General features: G+C 32.4%; 4 protein-coding genes across 8 annotated transcripts; 1 reads left to right on the forward strand and 3 right to left on the reverse strand.

Annotated features, from left to right (window-relative positions):
• Window positions 1–273: 273 nt before the first annotated feature.
• On the reverse strand, window positions 274–11,888 carry LOC140057784 (upstream stimulatory factor-like). Of its 5 annotated transcripts, none has more exons than XM_072103521.1 (7): window positions 11,770–11,888; window positions 6,774–6,838; window positions 4,978–5,189; window positions 3,975–4,149; window positions 3,176–3,260; window positions 2,208–2,361; window positions 274–1,956 (listed from the first exon to the last, which is right to left on the reverse strand). In XM_072103521.1, exons 3-7 carry the CDS (start codon window positions 5,146–5,148, stop codon window positions 1,756–1,758), a joined length of 786 nt encoding a protein of 261 aa, XP_071959622.1. In that variant the 5' UTR covers window positions 5,149–5,189; window positions 6,774–6,838; window positions 11,770–11,888; the 3' UTR covers window positions 274–1,755. The 5 variants fall into 5 exon arrangements, with proteins under 5 accessions (XP_071959622.1, XP_071959619.1, XP_071959621.1 ...); XM_072103518.1 differs by lacking the exon at window positions 11,770–11,888 and adding an exon at window positions 10,617–10,770; XM_072103520.1 differs by lacking the exon at window positions 11,770–11,888 and adding an exon at window positions 10,636–10,726.
• A 192-nt stretch (window positions 11,889–12,080) lies between these two features.
• On the forward strand, window positions 12,081–16,701 carry LOC140057777 (NADH dehydrogenase [ubiquinone] iron-sulfur protein 2, mitochondrial-like). The gene is made up of 13 exons (XM_072103510.1): window positions 12,081–12,186; window positions 12,724–12,830; window positions 13,173–13,282; window positions 13,413–13,614; window positions 13,736–13,848; window positions 13,982–14,056; window positions 14,377–14,454; window positions 14,666–14,751; window positions 14,863–14,982; window positions 15,386–15,515; window positions 15,802–15,897; window positions 16,185–16,326; window positions 16,437–16,701. Exons 1-13 carry the CDS (start codon window positions 12,083–12,085, stop codon window positions 16,472–16,474), a joined length of 1,401 nt encoding a protein of 466 aa, XP_071959611.1. The 5' UTR covers window positions 12,081–12,082; the 3' UTR covers window positions 16,475–16,701.
• An 82-nt stretch (window positions 16,702–16,783) lies between these two features.
• LOC140057780 (zinc finger HIT domain-containing protein 2-like) lies at window positions 16,784–21,753 on the reverse strand. Its single transcript, XM_072103512.1, has 11 exons — window positions 21,200–21,753; window positions 20,580–20,658; window positions 20,329–20,399; window positions 20,110–20,228; window positions 19,496–19,620; window positions 19,249–19,415; window positions 18,730–18,799; window positions 18,318–18,410; window positions 17,964–18,123; window positions 17,546–17,698; window positions 16,784–17,139 (listed from the first exon to the last, which is right to left on the reverse strand). Exons 1-11 carry the CDS (start codon window positions 21,283–21,285, stop codon window positions 17,027–17,029), a joined length of 1,236 nt encoding a protein of 411 aa, XP_071959613.1. The 5' UTR covers window positions 21,286–21,753; the 3' UTR covers window positions 16,784–17,026.
• A 418-nt stretch (window positions 21,754–22,171) lies between these two features.
• LOC140057778 (uncharacterized) lies at window positions 22,172–24,654 on the reverse strand. Its single transcript, XM_072103511.1, has 3 exons — window positions 24,585–24,654; window positions 24,179–24,296; window positions 22,172–23,934 (listed from the first exon to the last, which is right to left on the reverse strand). Exon 3 carries the CDS (start codon window positions 23,858–23,860, stop codon window positions 22,559–22,561), a length of 1,302 nt encoding a protein of 433 aa, XP_071959612.1. The 5' UTR covers window positions 23,861–23,934; window positions 24,179–24,296; window positions 24,585–24,654; the 3' UTR covers window positions 22,172–22,558.
• Window positions 24,655–24,719: the final 65 nt, after the last annotated feature.

Genomic DNA, 24,719 nt, shown 5'->3' on the forward strand with positions numbered 1-24,719 from the left:
CCGCTTGACTACGGGTAATCAATCGATCCAATGAATAATTAAATCAATTACTCAATCAATTAATGCAAATTTATTTTCAATTATCAATCAAAAAGTTTTACAAATTTATATGAATAATAAATCAATTTTTTGATTTTTTGATTTTTTAATTAATTAGAATTAAAATGATCGATTGAATGTGAATATTTCACAATCGTAAAGAAGTACCAAACTTTTTAAATGTTTTTTTTTTTATAGTAAACGGCAAGTGTAACAAACACTATATACACAAAATGGCTGTATAGCTAATTTTTTATTCATATATTTTCATTTTTATACATAAAAGAGAATAACTAGTAAGCATGTAGGTCCATTCAAACGCATCCTTTGCGATTAATACCTGGACTAGTTACATAAAAAAAACACAAAACTACTAAGGTACACTCAGTAGAACACCTAGCCTATTAAGGGAACACCCTTGGGACATAACAAAGTTCCCCTTAATACTGGTGTCCTTAAATAAGGATTGACCAGTGTTCAAACATATTATATCCCTGTTTCGTTTCACAGAAGTGTCCCTAACAAAGGGTTCTACTACAAATTTACAGTGATGATTGAGTGGTGTTTCACCATTCTCATCAAAGGACGTGAACCATTAATTGAATATTAGGTATTTATTGCCAACAGTTTTGCCCGACAGATTTAACCACTCAACATACAAAATTCACTTTTGGAACCTAACTAAATAATTAAAATCATTGAAATGACCAATGGTCAAAACAACACGATTTAAACAATTATTGAAAGTCCAAATATTTTTTACCAAAATATCCAACTTAAATATGTATCCCTATAACGTGATATTTGCCATGGAAAGTTTATTTCAGATACAAAACAGTAAAAACATATTGAACTATTTAACTATATATTTTTTTAATAGTTAATTGATTATCCCAATTTTACTCATTACATTATCCCACGATTAAACACATATACTGTGAATAAATATGTTTACTAGCAGTACTTTTTGGTAAAAGTTCTGGAATAAAAAATTATAATTAAAACCATTCTGTGTACAAAAAAACCATGCTACAAATAAAATCACGATAATCTCAGATACACACCCTTTAAAACATTAAAGTATATTAACCCTGAAAAAATCCTTAATATCGCTATACCAGCGTATAATCACACGTTAAAGATACTGATTATCATACTTTATTGGATGAACAAGCACCCAGTCACTTACAAAATGGAACATTTTTTCAAACACCCAACAATTCTAAGAGAAAATGACTGCTGCTAGGCTAGTGAATTCTTGTGTGCAAGATAAGATACATCATGCCAGAATGTTTTTTTCTACATAGCAGCAAGTACTTTACCCAAGGGTTATGAAGAATTTCGCCCCATTAACTCCTTATTATTTAAAAATCGTAACCTAACCAGTTAATGATTTTTTCTTCTCAGTGTAGGGGTTAATCCCTCTAAGAGGCCACAAAGTGTACTTTTTCACACAAGTACGGAACAAATCCATCATATGGACAACAAGGTGATACTAACAAGTAGATTCTTCATCTGATGGACATATGCAAAACAGCTCTGTTGATTGGTCAGTTCACATCGTCATCTCCTAGCAACAGGAGCTTTATAATCTAACCCCTTGTGTATGCACTTATAGTGCTAAACTCTTTTACCAAATTTGAAAACACATAAAAGTTCTTTTCCAAAGCTTTTTCAATCATTCTGTACATAGTTTACAAGTGGAATAAGTGTTTTTCAATTTGTTATTTCTATCGATCCCTGCTGAGCTCTCAAGAGATTGTTCTCGTGTTTCAGTTCTTCTAGTTGTTGTCGAAGTAGTTCGTTGTCAACTGAAAGCCGTTCAGTTTCCTTTACGCTTTCGGCCATTCGTGCATTGGCATTTCGCAGATCTTGAATGTAATCAACGGTCTTGCTCAGAATACCACCCTTGCTTTGCTACAATGAAACAAATTAACAAATGTTAACAAATACCTCTTTAATTCTTTTATTCCTTTATCTATCAGGCTTTTACAATCATTTTTCATCAGAGTAATTTTGTAGCTCTGTTTTTTATCTTAAATATTGTTTTCATTTTCTGTGTACTGAAAATTTTGAACAAGTGTATGTCAAATGAATTTTGTATGAAATAGGATGCAGAGAGTGCACAAATATATTTGGGCATTTTTTTTTTGGGCCAATTAACTTACTTGTCCTTGCTTAGTGTGGTCCTGGTTACAATCTGGCACCAACTTAGAGAGCTTAACAATCCAGTTATTAATCTTATCCCTGCGCCTTCTCTCGACTTCATTGTGGGTTGCTCGTCGACGCTCATCCCTAGCAGTTCTTCCGGTATCTAACTTTCTGTAAAAAATTATTGTCATTTTTATTATGAAATTATTGGTTTTCAATCAAAGTTTATTTACGAGTATATGCAGCAGATAATATTTGTTGCAGTGAATTAATGTTTTGTGAACAATAATCGCAATTTGTGTTTAATTGCTCAGTTTAAGTTACATTTCTCTATGGAAATAAACAATTAAAATTTTAAATTAAAACAACGTTCTTATTAATGTAGCTAACGCCTTACAATAATATCAGATTACATGAACTAATCAATTGATTTAATCCTACAATTCAATAATTAGCATTCATTTAGCAAACGAAGGTCAACAGATTACTAATGTGAATAAGGACATAAAAGGGATGAGAGCAACGTGACCATGGGTGTGGTAAGCCTGCACACATCACTATTAGTCATGTATGGACTTGCTCCATCTTTGTGGTTTACTCAGATGGGAACGCAAGTGGAAATGGTCATTACAATAACACACCCAAACTTTGCACTTTTTGAGTCGGCTATTTTTTCTGCTTTGTCACTTATCAATACAGTACTTGCTCATGTAAAGTTTAGTTTAGGTAGGACTGAGCCTTATCCACTTAAGACTCTTACATTACAAAGTCGTTTGGTTGAAGAAGGGGGTTTGGGGGAAGAGATGGGGTGGAGAATATTCTCTCAAGTAAGGCTTTTGTACAAAGAAAAATCAACAATTTAGCTCAGTTCAATGTAGTTAGAAATAGAACAGAATTTCAAAAATATATTTGATTATTTTATACAACCACCATAATACCAATAATCACCATTGTAATGCCAGCCTGTACAAGAGAGTATACTTACGGTGTATATTGTGTCCTGGGAGCAATTGTTCGTTGAGATGCGTTCTGCAACACGTCTTGAGGTGACATCATCACATAAAATTGACCTTAATGAGACAACATACAAAAACTTAGTCATCCATTTAGCAATATCTCACACCATGCTCTGATTACGCAACATACACAATACCAAATGTACTATTGTAAAATTGTATATATCATTAATTAATGTATTAGATCATTAATTAATGTGCTAGGGCTAATTAATAGGATACGGGTAATTAACATGCTTTTGATAATTGTGTTATGCTCTGATATCACCCTCATACTTAAAATATGAAAAAAACAGAGATTGTTGTAATGTCGCCAGTTTGGCGCCAAGTAATCAATTATCAGAATCTAATATTTCAATAAATGACTGCTAAAACATTAATAGCTATAGCTCCAACACCTAACGTCTTAAATTATATTATTTGCTATTAAAAGATAATTATCAACTCTATTATAGCAATGAATAATATATTTAAGACGATTGTCTTTGATTGTACAGTATTCAAGAAAATTTCAGAAACACATTATTTGAGATTCTTTAACAACAACAAAATTTCTTTTTTCTTCAAGTTATTTGCTTATTATCAGTAGAAAACCTATAAAGGACAATAAGGTGCCATTAAAGAGTACCCTAATTCTGATTTATTTTTCATAAGTGTTAAAACTTAAATTCTCCTGCTGCCTCCACCTGTATTTGTTTCTTATCCTCTGAATGTCAGGTATTCCAAAGGAGGGGGTTCTACCATATTTACCACTTATTTTAAACATACCTCCAGATTGACTGAGTGAGGCAGAATCTGAGTTCGTAGATGCTTGTCCAGACGTCCCAGATGACGTGATAGCATCGCCACTGACAGCAGCTGCTGGGAAATAGGTAAACCTTGTCTCACCGGTTTGTGTTTCTGATGTCGGACTGTCTCCATTAAACGGACTCTGGATTACAGCCTAAAAGAATAATTTTCTTTTTAAAATAGGCTGGGAGAATCAGTTGATACTTGGTCCCAAGGGAACCAACAACTGACGTGGCTAAAAAACGGTTGATCCCGATGGGCAACCAGTTGAAACACTTTCTACCAGATGTTTGTTCGGCAACCAAGAAATTGAGAAAATCTCAAACCCCTAAAAAATATTAATTCTGCAAGGCCAATAGAAAATCAACATCAAGATAATGTATATTCCGGCAAGTCATAATGTTGAAACATATCATTGAGAATCTGGGTGACACATAATCAGAAAAATATGAATTTATCACATTTAGTAATGAACAAAGAAATTAACACTGTAGTACTGTAGGCTGTTATCAACCGGAAAACAGGTAAACGTAACCTTGAATCATATTTTGCAGTCATTCTAAATTCAGCTTCCTGCTAATTCATACATTTATTTATAGTTTTAAATTATAAAAATAAATTAAATAATTGAAATGATATGTTGGCAACAAATAAAAAAAAATATTGACAGATATCAACAAATATCAAGAATATAGAGATTAAGTACAGCACAAGTTTAAACAACTTCTGCCTGTCTAAGAACAATAATAATACGGTAAGCATAATCAATATCATAGAGTTGTGAACAATTAATATTTATTAAGTGACTAGCTTTTACTGTAAATTTATAATTTTCACTTTATTAAAAAATGTCTCTAAAAATAGAGTAGAATGTAGACAGCGCTTTACTCTACAAATTTTAAGCTACAATATAAAAATAAGTAAACTTAGTTCCTTTTCCAATGATTTTGCAAGGAAAAATCTTAACAAAATGCATTCATACCTGGGTTACAGCTTGCTGTCCATGTGGAAATGAAGTAGTTGTAACAACATTCATCGTGTTCGGACTTCCGCCATCGTTTACTTGCACTACACGATATGTCACCGGACCCTGACCGTTGTTGTCTGTACGGAATTGATACTGGATATTGTCACCAAAGTTTCCTCCGGGCATTACCGATGAACCATCATCAGCTCCAGTTACACCATTATCTCCTGTAAAATAAAAAGACAACTGTTTTTAAAGCTCTGTCTACACTATCAAATTAGGACAAAAAAGGTTGATATGCCCAAATATGGTGTAGTAATATTTCTAAATATGGTAGTGATATGACATCATCATGTCCATATAGGCACATTGTTTGTGACATAAAGTTTGATAGTGTAGACAAGGTTTCATAATTGTATCAGAAATATTTTAGATGTCAATTGTAGCTGTTCAATTTGCCTATTAGAAAATGGTAGTACACTTCTGTTCAAGAAAACTTGATTCAAAACTACAGTTATTTAAATCATCAGATACAGTAAAAAAAAAAAAACTTAAATACTGTACAAACCAAGAGTCATGAAGATTAGCTAACGTCCAAATAATATGTTTAAAAAATCCTTGTGAGATTTAAACTAGTATATTTAAACGACTGACTTTTACAAAGAGACTGTGAAACACTTGCCGTTATGTATCACTTTTAACTCAACTAAAGCGGGAAGTTGGCTTAGAACACACGTGATAGTGATGCGTTAACATGTGGTTATGACGTCTAGTGTAATATGCTCTTAGAAAATTACTTTCAATTTTAGAAAAAAAAAAATTTCCAGCCAGGTTGATGACATTCAACTATTATTGAAGTTTCAATTATGTTATTATACTGTATCTCTCTTAAAACTACTTGGCAGATAATTAAACAAAATTTATGAATACTGTACTGTACAATACAGTCGCGTAGTATACAGTAGTTGCTGATAACTCTGTGTTGTTTTTTAAACTATGTATGAATTGAATATTTTGATATTGATGTAATTTGGTGAAAACAAGCGTTTCGCATTAAAACGCTATAAAGTACTGTAGAGAGGTTCATAAAAACATAATTTTAGCTTCAAGAAAATCAATTTTTTTATTTTTTTTATTAAACGTCTGCCATTCAGCTGTGAATAGGCTGGTGTACTATAGTTTAATTACAATCTGGCTAATTAATTAACCAGTATGTTAAGGCTAAACAGACTTAGTGTCACTTTATGAAAACAAAATATCCATTTCCTAGTGTCTGTATTCACATTTCTTGGCGCCACTGATGATTTTTTTGTACAAATAATTCACAACCATGTCAGTATTGAAAAAATGTATTATTACGTATCAACAAGATTAAAATACATATATTTCCATGGTAACTAGTCACATGTATTTCATGAGTATATTGTAACACAGGAAATAATAAGACGTAAACCATCCATAAGGGAAACTACAGTATACCCCAAACATAAACCACTTTCTTTTCTTTATCTATAAATTATTATAGAAAAAAAACCCAATGTATTTTCTATCAGTTTTAGAAAGAAGGGATTTTTACAATTTTGTTTTAAATGTAATCTACTAAAACTAAAATATTATACTTTAATTTATAATGTTCATAAAATAATTATGAAATCTTATTAATAAAATGAAAAACTTTATTTACAATTTTAAAAATCAGTATTGTATGATAAATGGTTTGCACATTATTATTATATATAGCAATACACAGTAATACTTCTTAGAAACTTTTAATTTTTGTACTGTGGACAAATAAAATGTGTTTTTCTTACCATCTCCATGGGATATTTCAATGGTGGGATCCTTCTCCAGATCAGAGTCTGATTTGTCTTGAGTACTGGAAGTAAACATGAACAAATGTTACTAACAATATTCATATGGTTACAGAAATTTATGTTAAATTTAAGTCACAATGGGCTACAATTCAATTATTAATATTTATTTCTTTCAAATAAGATAATTCTTCAAATTTTTGAAAATGAAAGTTCAATGGTAATTACAATTTGTGAAACAATGAAAGCAGCTAAGACCCAACAATATAATCATTTTGGACAATACATGAAACTTGTGTTGGCAAGCCATAAACATTTGTATAATTATAACAATGATTTTAAACATACAAATTACTACTGTAGGCCTATGTATCACAAAAAACAATAATAACACACAAAAACAATACAGTTAACAAACAGTAAAGTACTGTATCATAGGAAAAATACATTTTAATATAATGTATTTTTTTTCCACTTACCTAAAATAAAAATGAATAGGTTTTGTCAAAATACGAACCATGATTTCAAACTACACTAAATTGGAATAATTCACTTTTTACCAAAACAATAAATTCCTGCTAAGTCGATAGGAAAACCTCCAATACAATCAATTATCTACAGTACTGTAGTAATGTGTAATTTGTGCCTGCACAACAGCTTTGGAATCCAAGGAAAAAAAGTTGTCTAAATCTAGTTAAACAAATCTCTTTAAACTTTGAATTGATTCAAGACCAGCTTGAATCAAGTGTAACGAATTATAGGAGTCCTCCGTGTTGGCTAGCTATTCGGTGACTTACCTGTCGGCTACAAAGCGTCGCATTTTTATGGCCGAGACTGAATGCGATTGTAATGAATCTACTAATGAAGCGCACCACCCTTATAATATTCCCTCGTTTACAATCACTTCCCGAGAATTGAAACATGTACTCAAGGAACAATTACAATTGATGACAAGACTGTAATCACAACTTACATCAACTCCCAAAAACAGCAACCATGGTGACTACATTCATCCAGGTAATTTTTTCAATACAATGGCGTCCCTCGGAGACAAATCATCGAGGTGTGACTATGTTGAGATCATTCACCGACGGAAAGAGGCAGAGATTAGTAAACAAATTTACTATTCAACTTGGAATTGATCTGACTATCTCGTTTATTTGACTAATTACTAAGAATACCATCCTGCCTGGATGATATGAATCATGTAACATACAGCAACGTGGTAGCGGCATTACTTGAACTTGGAGGCATGCCAGGAAACGACAGGAGTGTTTTGAGTTTATTGTGACTCAACTCTACAAGTTAATCAATTTTATTTCCTAGGTATAGGCACCGATGCTGAGATGGTTTGGTGTGATATCCTGGCGGCAATTTATTTTAATTATCAATGGTGTTTTTATCATCCAAGTACAAACTTTATTGACTTGCTAATAAAAATAAGTTTTACTACTTATTCTAATTTTAAAGATCATATTGATATATTTTAGTATTCACACTGAAATCAAGTAACTGTCTGTATTACCTCCAGTCATAACTGATCTTATCTCCAACTGTATGCAACAATTTATTTACTATGATTTAAAATGTACCACTGTACTACAGTAGTACTATTATAGGACTGTACTTACCGTTTAACAGTAGGTATATTTTTTAAGAGGTCTTATTCTTTTGTTGTGCTTTCAATGCATAATGTGTAAGTAAGCAGATGGGGTAAGCAGATGGGGTAAGCAATGAGGGCAAGGATTAGTCAATTATTATAGAGGGATGTTCTGATATTAATTAACATTATACTGTAGCTCTCCATCTGGAGAGAACATGGGCTATTGTTGGTTTATCTAGGTAAGCTAGGTACCAACTTAGAGTTTAGACCGTTAGTGGTATACTCAACTTCAAGTCCTGAGAAAATAAGTGTCAAAATTATGTACTGTAACACTAACAGTAAATATAAACAGATGGATATGCATCAGTTGTAATTATATAATCCTATATAAGTGTTTTGTATCATCTTCATATATTATCATTGTTTTAGGCGCTTAGTGTACAAATAAAATCTTATTCACAACCTACAGGATTTCATAAGCTCCCTAAGGAATAATGAAAGTGCCTATGATAGGAAACGGTTCAAGTTAGTGGAGTGATGTTTGCCATGCGATGCTCGTTGTCTAAATTGTCAGAAACGGCAATGTGAACAATCATCAATTAGTTAATTAATTGGCAACTATTAATTACTCATCGGGGCAATTAGTTATTGATTGGTAAACAATTGAAGGTAGATTTGTCACCACAGTTTACACAAGGCTACAGCAATTGCTGAATGTGTGACAACATGGGGAAACATTTTTTTTTATTTAAACTAGTCATTTTCAATAAATTACACATTAATGAAAAAGGATAGGATATATAATTTCTTTAATACAGTAGTTTAGTTCAGTAGCTCATAACACATACAAAACTACAGACAATATATACAGTACATGCCAACATCTGAAGTTAAAAAAAGCGGGAGGTGGTGTGTTTTTTTAGGTCAATAGCGCCCTCTATTTATTATCCAGACCAGGAGAGATAAGGAGTGCAGTGTGTGACTGACAAGTAATATTGTGCGGTGGCTATGTGAGGGGAATCACCTTTCCATTTGGAAAAAATACATTTGTAATTTTAAAACTGTTCATCAAAATGGTACTGTATGCGTTTCCTTAAAAATGTATTTGTGCAGTATGGCTGCTGTGAGTTGACATAGTAATACTCTCACGAGTGTATAGTTTACCCCTTACTATACTAGTAATACTAACCTGTCTGTAGTTACAAAGTAAAGGCTATAGAGATGGCACAATGTGTATTTTGTATAGTGCTGCTAATAAAAAATATTAAATCTTAATCTAATAAATATTATAGAGGGAGACATTTAAAATAAAATTTGAATATTATGATCAGGCAGTAGTCTCTAGACATGCAAGAAACAATGTACAATAATTTTAAAAAATAACAAAAATACATAAATAAGATAGTAGGATACATTCAAGGATCGTTTTTTTATTTTTCCCCTTTTTTATTGGAATGTGACATAACATAAATAAGACTGCTGTAGTATCAAAGTTGTAGTTTATTGTAGTTTTAATTATGCAAGCAAAATTAGTTTCCATTTTCAAATTAATTGGGACCAATACAATTTCTTGAAAGCTGAGGGAGTCATTCAAGATTTATTTTATTTTCTTTACTACTTTAACTAAATAAATAATAATACTGACCAGCACATATGCCCCCGCATATGCCTAGTAGTAGTAAAATTTTAACAAAACATTTGTTCAAAACAAAATTGATAAAATATAAAGCATTTTTTCATAATAATTTAATTATTATGTTTCAAATAATTAAAAGAAATGAGAAACGAATGTACACAAAGTCCTACTAAACTTATTAATAATATAGGCCCCCCATATTTCTATTATTATATATATAATAATTAATATATTGGTAGAGCTGAACTAGCCTAGGCCTAGTCTAGGAAATAATTCCCTTACCTTCTTAATCCTTATAAAATTAGTAGTAACTGACTCCCCCCGACAACTAGCTACCCACCACTAACTTAACTAGGGCCAGGCCTACACTAACCAGCAGAGAGCAGCACTGGCTCTACTTCTTGCAAAAATGCAGGCAGACAATTGGCAGAACAAGATGGTGTCAAAGTGCATTATCCAGCCAGGCAGGCTGTACGTGTGCAGGTTGTGTAGTGTACAAAACAAGATGTCGCTGAACAACCAACAAAATGAACAACCAGATCATGTTTCAAATTCAATATTTATTAATATTTCACTTTATTAACAGAAATATATATATGCTCACCCTGTATCTAAAGTAGTACCTATCAAATCCATGTGGTTGAAAGCGCTAACCGACTTCAAACGAATCAGAAATCTACAAGACGATCACGGGGCCAAACAACTGGTCATGTGAGGTACAAAATGGACATGTGACACAAGAAGCTAGGCCTAGCAGCTAGCTAGCTGCTGTTCAACATACGTAAATGAGAACTGATCAAGCGTGAAAAAACACTGGGTGGGTGTAACATAAAATATCAATGCGCTGTGCCTTTTTTCAGATTATAATTTTTTTGCGTATCTTCTTATATTCCCTAAAATAAGAAATAAATTTAATATTAGGCATAATTTCTTAAAATAAGTTGGAATTTATATTTATTTTGCCCTGCATCGATTTATAGAGTTATTTATTATAAGGCGTATTTAATTTTGGCTGAAAGTAGTAATTTGGTAAATTTCCACCAATCACCTGATATATATATCACGTGAACAATCATTACAAGTACCGATGCGATGATATTAATTATTTTTTATATATAAAATTATTTATATATATATAATTAATACTAGTACGTACTTTACTGGTGCTGAATTTAATATCGTACGTGTCTATTGTGTCTATAAGTTGGTTAATATTTTCAAATTGAGTCGTCCTTGTGGTTTTTTCCATGTTGGGTTTATGGGTTTATTTACACCCGCTTTTTACAATTTCTTATTTCAACGAATCGTCATATCGTGTGCTACTACTACTAGCCTTTAGCCTACTATTACAAACCCTAAATTCTAACCTTTATTTTGACAATAATAGCGAATTATTATTATAATAATTTTTGACAATTTTGCGACCTGGTAACAATATCTTGTAGTCATGGATATATCCGTATAAATGGAGAATCCAATTAATCCAAAACACATTTGAAAAGTAATTTTTGCTTATATTTTTTCAACAAAATTCCTGTAGATTTTTTGTTTTGGTTATTTTTAGTCACAATAATTACGACTAAATGATAATAGATAATATAATGCAATATGCGCATTTCCCATATGCATAGGAAATATAATATTGCATTTTTTTTCAACAAAATCGTCCAAAGACTGTTATTTATTGCAATCCACCCGCCCTGAATACTCGTTCCCCTTGTAAACAACGTGACTTTCGATTGAACAATATTATATACCTTGATTCTGAGATTTCTTGAATTCATTTAATAACGGATCGACGACATTAACTTATCACCTTTTTTCATACTAATGAATCGGAAAAAATTGTATTAACCATCTTTAAGAGGATCACCCGTGCAGGTCTTCATTTTAAAAAGGGTCCTTTGTCAAATCAAATTCAATTTCAAATAAATTCAATTTTTAATTCGGGATTACAAGGCGCGCAAGATACAACGGAAAACGCGTTTTATGATATATCCACCAGTTGCGTTTAAAGAAAACGCAAATAGACAGTAGGGCGCAAACGAATTAGTCTATTGTTTTTTCAACATGGCGTCGCTACTTCGGCAGTTCAAGAATCTTTCGCCATGTTTCGGAAAACGACTACTAAAAAGTGCTGTTTTAAAAAATGCACCCGTAATTACAGCAACAAGGTATTTTTCCTCATGTTTTTAACATAAATTCTGTTGTAGAAACATCTAATCCTTATTAATAATATTAGTAGGAAGGAGAATCTAGCTAGGCCGGCGGACCGAAAGGACATCGTCATCGATCGACACGCGACAGGGTCCAGGGATCGGTTTCACCCACAACTCTGGTTGTTGTGTGTGCGATGGTAGTAGCCTTAGACTGAGCCTACCTAAGAAATGTAACTTTAGTCCTAATATAGCCTACATACTACTAGAGTAATAGGCGCTACTGCAGTTGCGCCAGAGTAGTATTGCTAGCTAGGCTAGTAGGCCCTAGTTAGGCCTAGTCTTAACTTAACTCTTTTTATAATTTTAAAGAGAGAAATACTATAATTCTAGCCTAGCTAGCTAGCTAGCCATCCATAGATAGCTCTAGGTAGGAGCCTAGTAGCTAGTAGGCCTAGGCCTAATTAAAATTAGTATCGGCCTACTAGTATTTATATAGGCTTTCTTTAAAGATTATGAATACTGAATGATTGATTTTGGTTGTTATTGTTTCAGAGGTGCAAGGCAGTGGCAACCTGATATAGAGGATGTTGAATGTTACTCTAGAGCTGTAATGTATCCAAATGAAACAACTTCAAAATGGCCACATCCTCCCTGGGATGGTAATGAGTGTTTTATACCTAGGCCTAAACTTAAGATTAAGATTTCAATTTCCATCAATAACAATCAAAACATTTGAAAACACAAAATTAAATGATTTTATTTTCGCCTTAGTTTGCAAAGGTAATCTAACTATAAGTACTAATAATTGCAGTGGTGGTAGAAATAGAAATTCAAAGAATTTACAGTATTCATTTTGTTTGCAATTATCTTGAAAAGAGGCCCATCTCTAAAAAAAAATCCTCATTTTTCTGGGTTTTACGATGTTAATTAGGGTTTAAATTTAAGTTTGAGAATTAAAAAAAAACATGTTTACTAGCCTTACATCTTATTTTTCATTTTAGACGTTGACCCAATACCTGAAAAAAATATCTCCAATTTAGTGGTGAACTTTGGCCCCCAGCATCCTGCTGCTCATGGCGTGCTTCGACTGGTTTTGGAGCTTAGTGGAGAGGTAATGAACAGTTTTTAATGAAGCATTTTGTGCATTACACCATATAAATCAATTTAAGTTTCAAGTCTTGATCAAGAGTGTCACAACTGTTGACTACTGTATACATCTAAACGCTTTAATGTTTTTTTAGACGGTCATTCGAGCTGACCCACATATTGGCTTGTTACATCGTGGTACCGAGAAGCTTATGGAGTACAAGACGTACCTGCAAGCACTGCCTTATATGGATCGGTTAGACTATGTCTCTATGATGTGCAATGAACAGTGCTATTCACTAGCTATTGAGAATCTACTTAATATTGAGGTACCAGAAAGAGCTAAATGGATCAGAGGTGATTATCATAAATTATGACATATACCCTTTTCACATTTTCGTTTTAATGCTAAATAACTTATTTTTTACCTTCCAATGCTAAATAAGAATTTGTGATTTTTTTTTACCTATGTTACTAGTTTTGTTTGGAGAACTAACAAGAATAGCCAATCATGTCATGGCAGTAACCACACATGCTCTGGACGTGGGTGCTATGACTCCATTTTTCTGGATGTTTGAAGAAAGAGAAAAGGTATAGGATAAGTTATAGAGTTATACTGTATAAATTATCATTTCATCATAATTTTTTATAATCATATCATAAAAAAGTGGCATTTTCATTTTTCTTCAGCTGATAAAAAACATGGCTATTTTTTCTCTTTCAGATGTTTGAATTTTATGAACGTGTGTCCGGTGCACGTATGCACGCAGCTTATGTGCGTCCTGGAGGGGTACAGCAAGTGAGTAACAGCTATGGCTAAACCCCCTGAGCAAGGCCTAAACATAACAGGCATTAAAATATGTCCAAACGACTAAAACAAAAAAAAGCACAAGGGTCCTTAAACCGGGGGCCTCAGACCTCTGCATTAGGCCACTGTGTGTATGATAGATCATGGTCTTATATAGAAGAGTATCATACACCGTATATCATCCACAATATTCTTTATGCTGTCAATTAAAAAAAATTTCCGCTTATAAAGGCTAAGAATATTAAATAATAACAGTATTATCACTCTTCTCTGGTATTATGTAGTTTTTATCATCTGATTTTTTTTTTAAGGATCTTCCACTTGGTTTGATGGATGACATATATGATTTTCTTCGAAAGTTTTCGGATCGAATTGATGAAGTGGAAGAGGTATGCTTTGTTTTTAGTGATGGTTAGATCTACATACTATGCAGTGATGCATAATTTAAACAAACTCTTTCCTTAATCTCTGTCTACACTATCAAACTAAAAAAGTGTGATGTTCCCAAAGAGGGTAGTGATATGCTCAAATACGGTATTTATATGACATCATCATGTCCATATATGGGCACATCACCTTTAATAACAACTTGTTTTTCAGATGTTAACTTTCAATAGAATCTGGAGAGATAGGTTGCTTCATGTTGGCGTAGTTACTGCAGAGGAGGCACTTAATTATGGATTCAGGTAAACAATTGCTACTTTGAAGTGTAAAATATATAGCATACATTACACAGTGTACATACACATTTGTATAATTGTTTGAAATCAAAAGTAATCAATTTGCTTTAATATTAGTGGAGTCATGCTGCGAGGTTCTGGAATCAAATGGGATTTACGCAAGACTCAACCATACGATGCGTATGACCAGGTGGACTTTGATGTACCAATCGGCACCAATGGGGACAGTTACGATAGGTAAGAAAGCCCCCTCTTTTGGAACAGATAACGGAGACAATTTCCTTTGAAACGAATGAGGGGAATAAATATTTTAACATTACAACCAACCCCTATTTATTCAGGGACATTTTGCTAGGGTTTTATTACCTCCACCAGAATGGCAAGATGTTATGTGGTCAATCAAATGCATTTGTGTGTGTGTTTCTTTCTATATTTCTTACCAGGATCACTCAAAAATGTATTGCCAGATTTTAATAAGATTTTAAAGGATGGTTTCATAGTTGTATAGAAACTTTAAATTTTCATATCCCTAGGTGGGGGGTTGCGCTCTCCAAGTGCCCTTTAATGTTATTGATTAATCAACACAAATTTTGTAAATCTATTTTGCAAAACAATAAATGTTACAACTTACTGTTTACAGATATTTGATACGAGTTGAAGAGATGAGACAAAGTCTTCGCATTTGTCTTCAAGCGTTAAATAAGATGCCAGAGGGCGAGATTAAGGTAGATGATCACAAGGTATCGCCACCCAAGAGGGCCGAAATGAAGGTACAGTATAAATACCTTGATTCCTAACATGTATGTCCTCTGAATACTCCTGTGTTGAATGGGTGCTTTTTTACTAACCCTTATAAAGCTCTGTTTAGACTATCAAACTTTATGTGACAATAAAATGTGATGTGCCCATGTACGGACATGATGTCATATCAGTACCATATTTGGGCACGTCACACTTTTTTATCAAAATTGATAGTGTAGACAGAGCTTTAGTCAAGTATTTAATTCTGTTCGTTCATTACTTAATTGTTTTTACAATGTTCATTGTTTTAATAAGGAGTCTATGGAATCACTTATTCACCATTTCAAATTGTACACAGAAGGTTTCCAAGTACCACCAGGAACAACATACACTGCAATAGAAGCACCCAAGGTATGTTATTATTTACTTCTTTTGATAATTGTAGTAGTTATTCGGTATAAGGCCAATTTACACAAACGAGTAAATTCGCTTTTAAACTGAGTGGTAAAGCTTCGTATTAATGATGTTTGTCTAGCAATGCCAGGGTACTAATTCACCTCCCATTTATTTGTTAAGATTAATCTTTGTGTCTATTCTATCTTGTAAAACATTAAAAAAATTGTTCCCAGTTTCTCTTGAGAATGTCGAATTTTTCTACCTTCTGCCCATCAAATGTTAATAATAATAATTTATAACAGGGTGAGTTCGGTATATACATGGTATCGGATGGTTCAAGTAGGCCATACCGTTGCAAGATCAAGGCCCCTGGATTTGCCCATTTGGCAGCACTTCACAAGATGTCTAAGGGTCATATGTTAGCTGATGTTGTGGCCATTATTGGTGAGTTTTCTTGAACATTTATACACAGTATTTATACTATTGCATACAGTACGTAATATTTTAAGGATATTTTAGGAAAGTTTTTAACCTTATAATTTTGATTTTTTTAGGAACGCAAGATATTGTATTTGGAGAAGTTGATCGATAAAGGAACAACAGGAATTTTATAAAATTATAATGAAATTAAGGAATAAAACAAGTGTTTCAAAATGAACCTAAATCCTTAGTTATATACAAGTAATTTATATAGTAGTCATATCACATTGTGAAAATAGATACTATAACAACATTGAATTGTGTTGGTTAGACTTAATGAGTTAAACTAATGACGCATTGTGCTGTGATTGAGAATAGATACATTGTTTTCTTTGTACATAAACAAACATCCGTTTAGAGATTGAATAAATATCAACAGATATATACAATTTATTTGTTTTCTATTTTGATTCCAATAAATTATAGTCAATAGCCAAACATGCAAGGACTCCTCAAGATGGCAGAATTTAAAAAGGTCCTCTAGAATGCCACATTTTATTCACACAGTTGTTTAATTATAGAGATATATAAACTTCATTATAATACTAGAGACTTAGACCTACTTGGCAATCTGTCATTGCAGTCACAAAAATAGAATTGTATATCTGGACCAATCAAAATTATCCTAGGCTAGCCACGTTGTTCATCTAGCCTAAATTCTGTTTCATATTTCTTCTATAAGTTTCTGGGTAGTTGCTGGCTTTCTGATTTTCTCAATATTATCTTCTATTTTATTCTTCACATCATTTTGTTTCTTTTCTTCGCTCTGGATGTTACCTGTACAAATCACAAAAAATAAATGCTTCACTGAGATTCAAATATACAAGTACAGTAAATAAATGTGATAATAGCGTAAATTATAATAGCACAATACAGCAGAAGAATTTTTAAGGTACTAATAGGTATATATTTACAGAACATGCCTTTTGATTTTCAGGAAAATTGATGTTACAAAGCTTATTATATTTAAATCTGACTTACCTGTATTTTCCATATGAGTTATTAAATAACACACACCGAAATATCAAGTAGTGAGCTCTCCGAATATAGTTTTCCCGGATACATTTTGTCAAGTACTTCATGCTTTCATTTTAATTTATTAATCAATTCAACTTTATTTATCCACTGTCACGGAGGCACAGTCCTCTAAATAATATCATTTAAATAAGTAAAATCTACTTACAATGCTCTACATGAACTAAAGTTCTTAATGCTACCAATTGCTTGTAATGTTGCATCAACCAGGATAAATAGAACTCAAGTTTCTTCTGACACTGAAAATAGTGTTTGCCAAGTTCTTGGCTCTGATGAGATGATTTACCAGAATGTTTGATAGCTAACAAAGATTAACAATTTTTATTTTAAATTGATATACTGTATTATTATTATCTTGGGATATTTATATTCTGTTCTTTGGTGGAATCTTGGTCAGAGATCTCCAGATCAAGTCTGGTATTGTAAAAGCTTTTTGATATATTCATGAATTTCCCAAATTTGGGCTGTTATTGTATTGTTTAAAACAATACCATCTTATTTTTGTATGTGTTATATCAATTACTAAAAATGCTGTAAGTTTTCAAAATGTAGCAATATTACTGAACCTTTTTTGCAGCATTTTCTTGCTTTGTAAAATAACTGATGTAGGTCAGAAAAGGCAGCTTGGATGTAAGTTGTATCATGCTCTTTGTCAGGTCCGGTTAGGAGGTGTAGCAGGTCCTCCACTAGGCTAGATGGAGGCAGGTTACTTCTCAATGCAGTAATCTAGTTGGCATGGAAAAACACTGTCATTTACATTTGCTAGATATAGATTAATTTGTTTATATAAATAAGCCTACGAATTATTATTACTTTCTAACCGTCCTCATTATAACATCACACTGTCATTGACTAGTTCTAGTTGACACATGCATTGTCTTTGAGTAATAGACCTGAAATGATAGAAAACTGAAAGTTACCTTGATATTTGCTGCAATGGCACTGTGTATTGCATCACCAACTGTCTGGTATGATTTGTTTACCCTAAAAACGTCACATACTTGAAAAACACCCTTAATGGGGAAATCATATACATACAAAATTAATTAATTTTATTTTTGTTTATTTATTCAATCGAAACCAATAGCGATAATTACCGCCACTAACAAGTTTTGATACAAACAAAGCCAGGACTGTTTAAAGCACTTTGATTGGTCCTAACATTGATCAAGTGCTTCTCTCGTCCAGTGCCCACCTTGACCAGAAGTCTGAGGCAGATACTAGATGCAGATATCACCAAATATATTGGGTACACTTTTTTTCAAAATATTCTGAAACATGTATATACACATGGTAATCATAAATATTGTTAAATAAAACACCAGTAAATACCTGAGCAGACTGCAGTGGTAAGTCATAATGTTGCCCGTTGTAAAACCTTACAATATGAACATAACAATATCTGATGGTTTTATTAATGAAAAAAAGAACATGTACATACACTGGTGGCAAATATGCACAAGAATATACAGTACCTACTGACTGGTTTTACCACCAAAAATTGGCCAGCACCAGATGTCTAGAAATGGTAGATTTATATTGTACTGTACTTTAAAAAGTGCTTAATTTTCTAATTATTTTTTTACTATACAAAATGCAGTTCACAAAAAATAACAATTATAGATGTTATTTTAAACATTTCACTTCAGAGGAGTTCTATGATTTTTTTTTTGTGTGTGTTGGCGATATCTGTGTATTTTTACTGTTTTATTTATGATGTGCCAGTTTTCAAAACAAATTCCTATTAATTTTTAAATGGACAAATAAAGACTATGATGTTTGTATGGAATGGTATGCATGTCAAAATTATTCGCCTTACATTACATTTGTGATATGATAGTAAAAGGATACAGAATGTTTAAACAGTTAAAACTAATAGATGGTGAGGGGGTGCCTGATTTTAACAATTGGTTAAATGGTGTGATGTTTGGTAAGATCTTTGGAACATCATCAGGTGCTGAAGTAATTTGGTGGTTCTTATCTGAACTTCCCTTCACCTCTTTCACAAGTGACTTGTCCTAACATGCAACAAAAAATAACATTCAGAAATAAAAATTGAAAAAGTTATTTTGCAAATGTTGAGAAGAAAACTACTCACATGATGTGACCACCAAGGAATCCAAATTTCCAGAAGGCCGCCAAATTTTTCATTTTTCAACAACTTTTCAAATCCTTCCCTTTCTTCATGTGTCAATTTTTCCCAAACAAGATCGGAATCTTTCTCTGCAAATTAAACAAAAACAAATTTCAGGAAATAGTAAAAGCTCCATTTTTGTACTAAGGGGTATCATTATGAATTTTTGGTAAGATTACAGTCTTCAAACTAGTTTGACAAATATGATATGCCCAAATATGGTAGTGATATGCCCAAATATGGTAGTGATATGACATCATCATGTCCATATATGGGTACCGGTATATCACATATTTTTGTCAAATAAAGTTTGATAGACAGAGTTTAAACATACTGTATACTAGATAGGTTTCTGGTTAAATGTAGCAGTTTGAAAATTTTAATTTATTTTTTAAGTGAAATAATTCTTTCTGTTCATTTTCCAGGAAAGTGAATAATTTTATTAATAGTACAAAATGACCTATTTATGGTTTTCTGATATTAATCTTTATTTTTCATGTTTTTAAGGATGATACATCTTTAAGATAGCAATATTAGACTTATCTACTGCAACACTGCCACTTAAGTGTCTATTTTACCTAAATTTAACCCTTCTAGTCTTGTTTCCAGACTTTCTTCATCACTGTTCATGTCATATTGCTGATCATCTTCTTCTAAACGCTTCAGCATGTCTAATACTTGCTGCCTTTCTTCAGAGCTGCGAGAAAAAAGAACATAAATATGATATTTACAAAGCCTGATATACAGTAGTTGATGAACGAAAATTAAACTTTTAAAAAATAAGTAGTTAGGCCAACCTTTTCTTTGTATTTTTCATTTCATCTATCACATGTTCCCTGTAAAAAGACTCTGAGCAATCAGCATGACGCTGAAAACACAGATATATAAGAAATAAAAAATGAATATTCGTGAGAGTTGGCAGTTGTTTTTATTGTTATTTTCATTTCTGTGAATTCCCTGAATTTGCTTTCCGTCTTGGTGATAAATGTTATTTTAATTAATATTATTATTAGCGATTTGCAACACATTTCATGAGGCATTTTCTTACCAAACTTTTGTAACAGGCTAAAGAACAGTAACTGACATTGCACCGAGGACAAACATATTTTGCTGTTTTTTGTAAGCATCTATAAAGAAGAAATTAAGAAATAACTATTTTAGTCCAAGTCCAGACAGTAGGCCTAGTACTAGTAGTAGTAGTACTCTATGTGTATGCTTTACCTCTACTCTAGTCTAGCTAGGCCCGCATTTATATCTTTTCATTCATTCATTCATCTTTTATTTCAGAAAAAAAAAAAATTCTCCATAGTTCAGTAACAAATAAGTGTACATCATTGACTGATTAATATTAAATAATAATAGCATTTATTATCAACAATGATTACAATACAGTACTTATTATTGTTAAATTAAGTTAATCAATTAGTTTCTACTTGTTCAACAGTAGCTTACTGATTATTACGCTTTACTATTGGCCGAATTGACTCGCATAGCAAGAGGACACACACAGACAGGTCTCGTGCTGATCCTGTGAAGGTAGCACACAAGAACTGGCCTAGCTAATAAAGTATGTTTAAATGCCTATTAAGTATTATAATACACTAAAGTATAAGTAGATGTTATCGTAAATACAAATATGATTAAATAACATTAAACTGGAATACCTACAAGTTGCACAGTTGATGCTTTTCAACTTTAAATGCTGGATTTTTATCCTCACAAAATTTCACGTTTGCGTTCGCGGAGGCCGCCATTTTAAGTTATATTCGTTGCCAGGTTATATTTGGGATTTTCCCTAAATTGTGTGTGGGATATTTATTTTCCACTTTCCACAATTATTTTCTATAATTATATCAAATATACTTGGGAGATTGTATGTTGTTATTTTAGTGAAAATGCCATATATTAGATGTGGTAAAGTACAAATAAAAAAAATTATTCTGTAGATAATATAATACTTTTTAATTTATTAAAAGCATCATAAGTCATTAATTATATATAGTAGGATTGAAACCTACTGTACCGCAAGAACCAAATAATAGCACACAGATATCTTAAAATACGTCATAAAGTAGTGTTTAATCATTTATACATAGTAGGCATAATAGTTTGCTGTTTCTTCATGATTATAAAAATATAATTTAGGTTTATGAAACATTCCTGCAATTGTAGAAATGTCTAGATTTCAATATTTGCAAAAAGGAAAGTACACATTAAAATAATTAGGCTTATCATTATGAATATCTTTCAATTATAAATTACATTCACTGTGTTATTGTAAATAACTTATGGAAATATGAAATAAATTAATAAAATATATATTATTACTCTTTCATTTATTAAAATTATAGGTGGTTTAAAATGTCACTTTTACAATAGATACATTAGAAATATAATTCATAATATTGCTTTAAAAAAATTACTTTTGAATATTATATTGTTACTATTATACAATAATTAACTATTGTTTAAAGTAAACTTTAAATTTTACTCTACTGTTTATAAAACAAAATTTGTATTCTTCACACATACAATGCCTCCTTAATTATTATACACAATATACATCATGGCAGGCCCGTTGGAACCGTTTTTGGACCCCCCCCCCCCTTTTGTGCGAACCACCCCCCCCCCCCCCCCTTTTATAATTAATTATATCAATTATAGAATATTGTAGTGTACTGTATAATTTCTCTGCATAACTCGGATTTTAGTAGATAAAAAATGTCTCTGTAAGCCGATTAAAACAACCGAAATTGCTCCGAGAGCCAAAGCTTCCAGGGGCCTTCGGTGTCAAGAAGATGCATTCTGGCTACGGGCCTACATGGTATATTGTTTGATAAAATATAATGTTGTTCATTCCTTTTGAAAGTATTTTTTATATTATACAATTTGATTTTCTAAGTTGATTGTACGATTCGTTCATTTCTATATTATGTTAGTTATGATTATTGACACCTGTTAGTGGCGGTTTTCATTTCTGTTGGTTTTGATTGAATAAATAACAAAAAATTGTTCTTTTATCAATTGTTATTTCTCTTTTGTCGTGTGTTTTGAAAGATGAATCTTCAATGTACCTTTCTCTTTGAATTTCTGTCCGCAATATTTGCATATATACAGCATCTCATCCGTATGAATCCTCAAATGCACCTTTAAATTACTGTTAACGTTAAACTTCCTTCCACAAAAGGCGCATTCATATGGTGTTTCTCCGGTGTGTATTCGCAAATGTCGTCGTAGATCACTATTGTTACTGAACTCCTTCCCACAATACTCGCATTGAAATGGAACCTTGTTCGTTTTTCCATGACGTTCATTTGGTTTCTCCCCGGTGTGTGACCTCAAATGAACTTTTAAACCACTATTATGGATAAATTTTTTTCCGCAGTATTCACATTGGAAAGGAGTTTCTCCCGTGTGAATTCGTAAGTGCGTCTTCAAATGGCAGCTATGATTGAATTTCTTTTCGCAATATTCGCATTTGAATGGTTTCTCAGCAGAATGCATTTTTATATGCGCTTTTAAACTTCCGCTACGATTAAATTTCTTCCCGCAATCTTCACACTCGTACGGCGTGTCTCCTGTGTGAAGTCTCAAATGTGCTTCTAAACTAGCACTCTTATTAAATTTCTTTCCGCAATATTGACATCCGAAAGGTGTCTCTCTCGTATGAGTTCTCAAATGCACCTTTAAATTACTTTTCTGGTTAAATTTTTTCCCACAGTGTTCACACTCACATGCAACTTCTCCTGTATGTATCCTCATGTGCACTTTTAAATTACTGTTAACGTTGAATTTTTTCCCGCATAGTTTACACTCATACGGCATCTCTCCCGTATGTATTCGCATATGTCTTTTCAAATCACTACGTTGATTTAACACCTTTCCGCAACTTTCACACTGAAATTTTATTTTCCCAATCTTTCCTGGCTGGCATTCTATCGGCGGTATTCCTTTTGGTAATATCTTCCTATATATTGTTAACTCTTGAGTTTGAATATCAGGTGTTATTTTCCTAGATTCAAATGTTGTATCACCACCTGCGTGAATTCTCAAATGAGCTTCTAACTGGAATATATTGTTAAATTTCTGGCTACACTCTTCGCATTCATAACCATGAGTCTCTCGTTTATGCATTACCACATGAGTTTCTAAATCATCTTTATTATTGAATATCATTCCGCATTGTTGACACTGAAACTGATTGACTTCAGCATGTAATCCCATATGTGTTTTAAGCTCATTTAACTCAAGTTTTATCCCGCAGTGTTCACATTTGTATTTCATTCTCTTTGTGTATACTTCAGAATTGTCCTTTTGGTTAATATTCATGTTTATTACATTGATTTATTTTCGCATAACATTCATTTATTTTATTATTATGTCAATAGAGTCGTCACATTCTCCTAAAAAACAAAACATTTTATATATATTTTATTTATTATTTTTACTAAAGCAAAGAAATTACACTGTAAAGAAAGGTTTTATTTTATTATTGCAAATCTAGATTTTGATTGGATATATTTTTGGAAAAAAAACCCAGATTGTTAATTATTTAAAAACCAGATCGTCAATATTGATGATAGCAAATCTCTCAACCAGGCTCTCAAGACGCGAGCACCAGAGAGAGTTAATATAGTAATACTGTACCTTGTTGTTAGAGAAATATTTCTTTTTCTGGCACCACTGTAACATCTTTGTTTAGCAAGATGGGAAAGGTATTGATTCATCATATCTTTTTTTTTTCATTACTTACAGTACAGTATATCTACTCAAACAAACATACAGAAATGTTAAACAAAATCATGAGGCATGACCAAAATTATTGTCTCACTTCTACATTTCTTTTTATTATATTAATAATTAGACTAGCCTAGTACTAGGCCTAGTAGTAGTAGGTAGGCCAGCTACCTAGCCTAGCTAGGCTAGGCCTAGCCTATAGCCTAACTAGGCTAGATTAGTATACTCTAGCTACTAGGCTAGGGTGTACACCTCTATGCCCTAGCCTTCTGCAAGTAGACAGCAAACTGGTAAGATACGAATACAAACAACTTACAAAACCCACCACCCCACCACTTAGCACATTTATAACACAACAAAAGGCCCGAATTATACAACGGGGATTTCCCCTTTAGTTAGGCTCCTAGGTGCAGTCGTTAGTTTGATAGGTTCTTTGTTATTTAATAGGACA

This window comes from Antedon mediterranea, chromosome 8, assembly GCF_964355755.1.
Source record: "Antedon mediterranea chromosome 8, ecAntMedi1.1, whole genome shotgun sequence".
Lineage (NCBI taxonomy): Eukaryota > Metazoa > Echinodermata > Crinoidea > Comatulida > Antedonidae > Antedon > Antedon mediterranea.

Coding starts and splice junctions, on each gene's coding strand:
- LOC140057784 (XM_072103517.1), bottom strand. CDS start 10,465: ATGCACTTTGACACCATCTTGTTCTGCCAATTGTCTGCCTGCATTTTT. Junction 3,261..3,974: donor CTCACTCAGTCAATCTGGAG/GTATGTTTAAAA, acceptor TGTCTCATTAAG/GTCAATTTTATGTGATGATG. Junction 2,362..3,175: donor CCCAGGACACAATATACACC/GTAAGTATACTC, acceptor AATTTTTTACAG/AAAGTTAGATACCGGAAGAA.
- LOC140057777 (XM_072103510.1), top strand. CDS start 12,083: ATGGCGTCGCTACTTCGGCAGTTCAAGAATCTTTCGCCATGTTTCGGA. Junction 12,831..13,172: donor GCCACATCCTCCCTGGGATG/GTAATGAGTGTT, acceptor TTTTCATTTTAG/ACGTTGACCCAATACCTGAA. Junction 14,455..14,665: donor GAATTGATGAAGTGGAAGAG/GTATGCTTTGTT, acceptor CTTGTTTTTCAG/ATGTTAACTTTCAATAGAAT.
- LOC140057780 (XM_072103512.1), bottom strand. CDS start 21,285: ATGGCGGCCTCCGCGAACGCAAACGTGAAATTTTGTGAGGATAAAAAT. Junction 20,229..20,328: donor ATGAAAAATACAAAGAAAAG/GTTGGCCTAACT, acceptor TTTTTCTCGCAG/CTCTGAAGAAAGGCAGCAAG. Junction 18,411..18,729: donor TACCACTGCAGTCTGCTCAG/GTATTTACTGGT, acceptor TTCCCCATTAAG/GGTGTTTTTCAAGTATGTGA.
- LOC140057778 (XM_072103511.1), bottom strand. CDS start 23,860: ATGAATATTAACCAAAAGGACAATTCTGAAGTATACACAAAGAGAATG.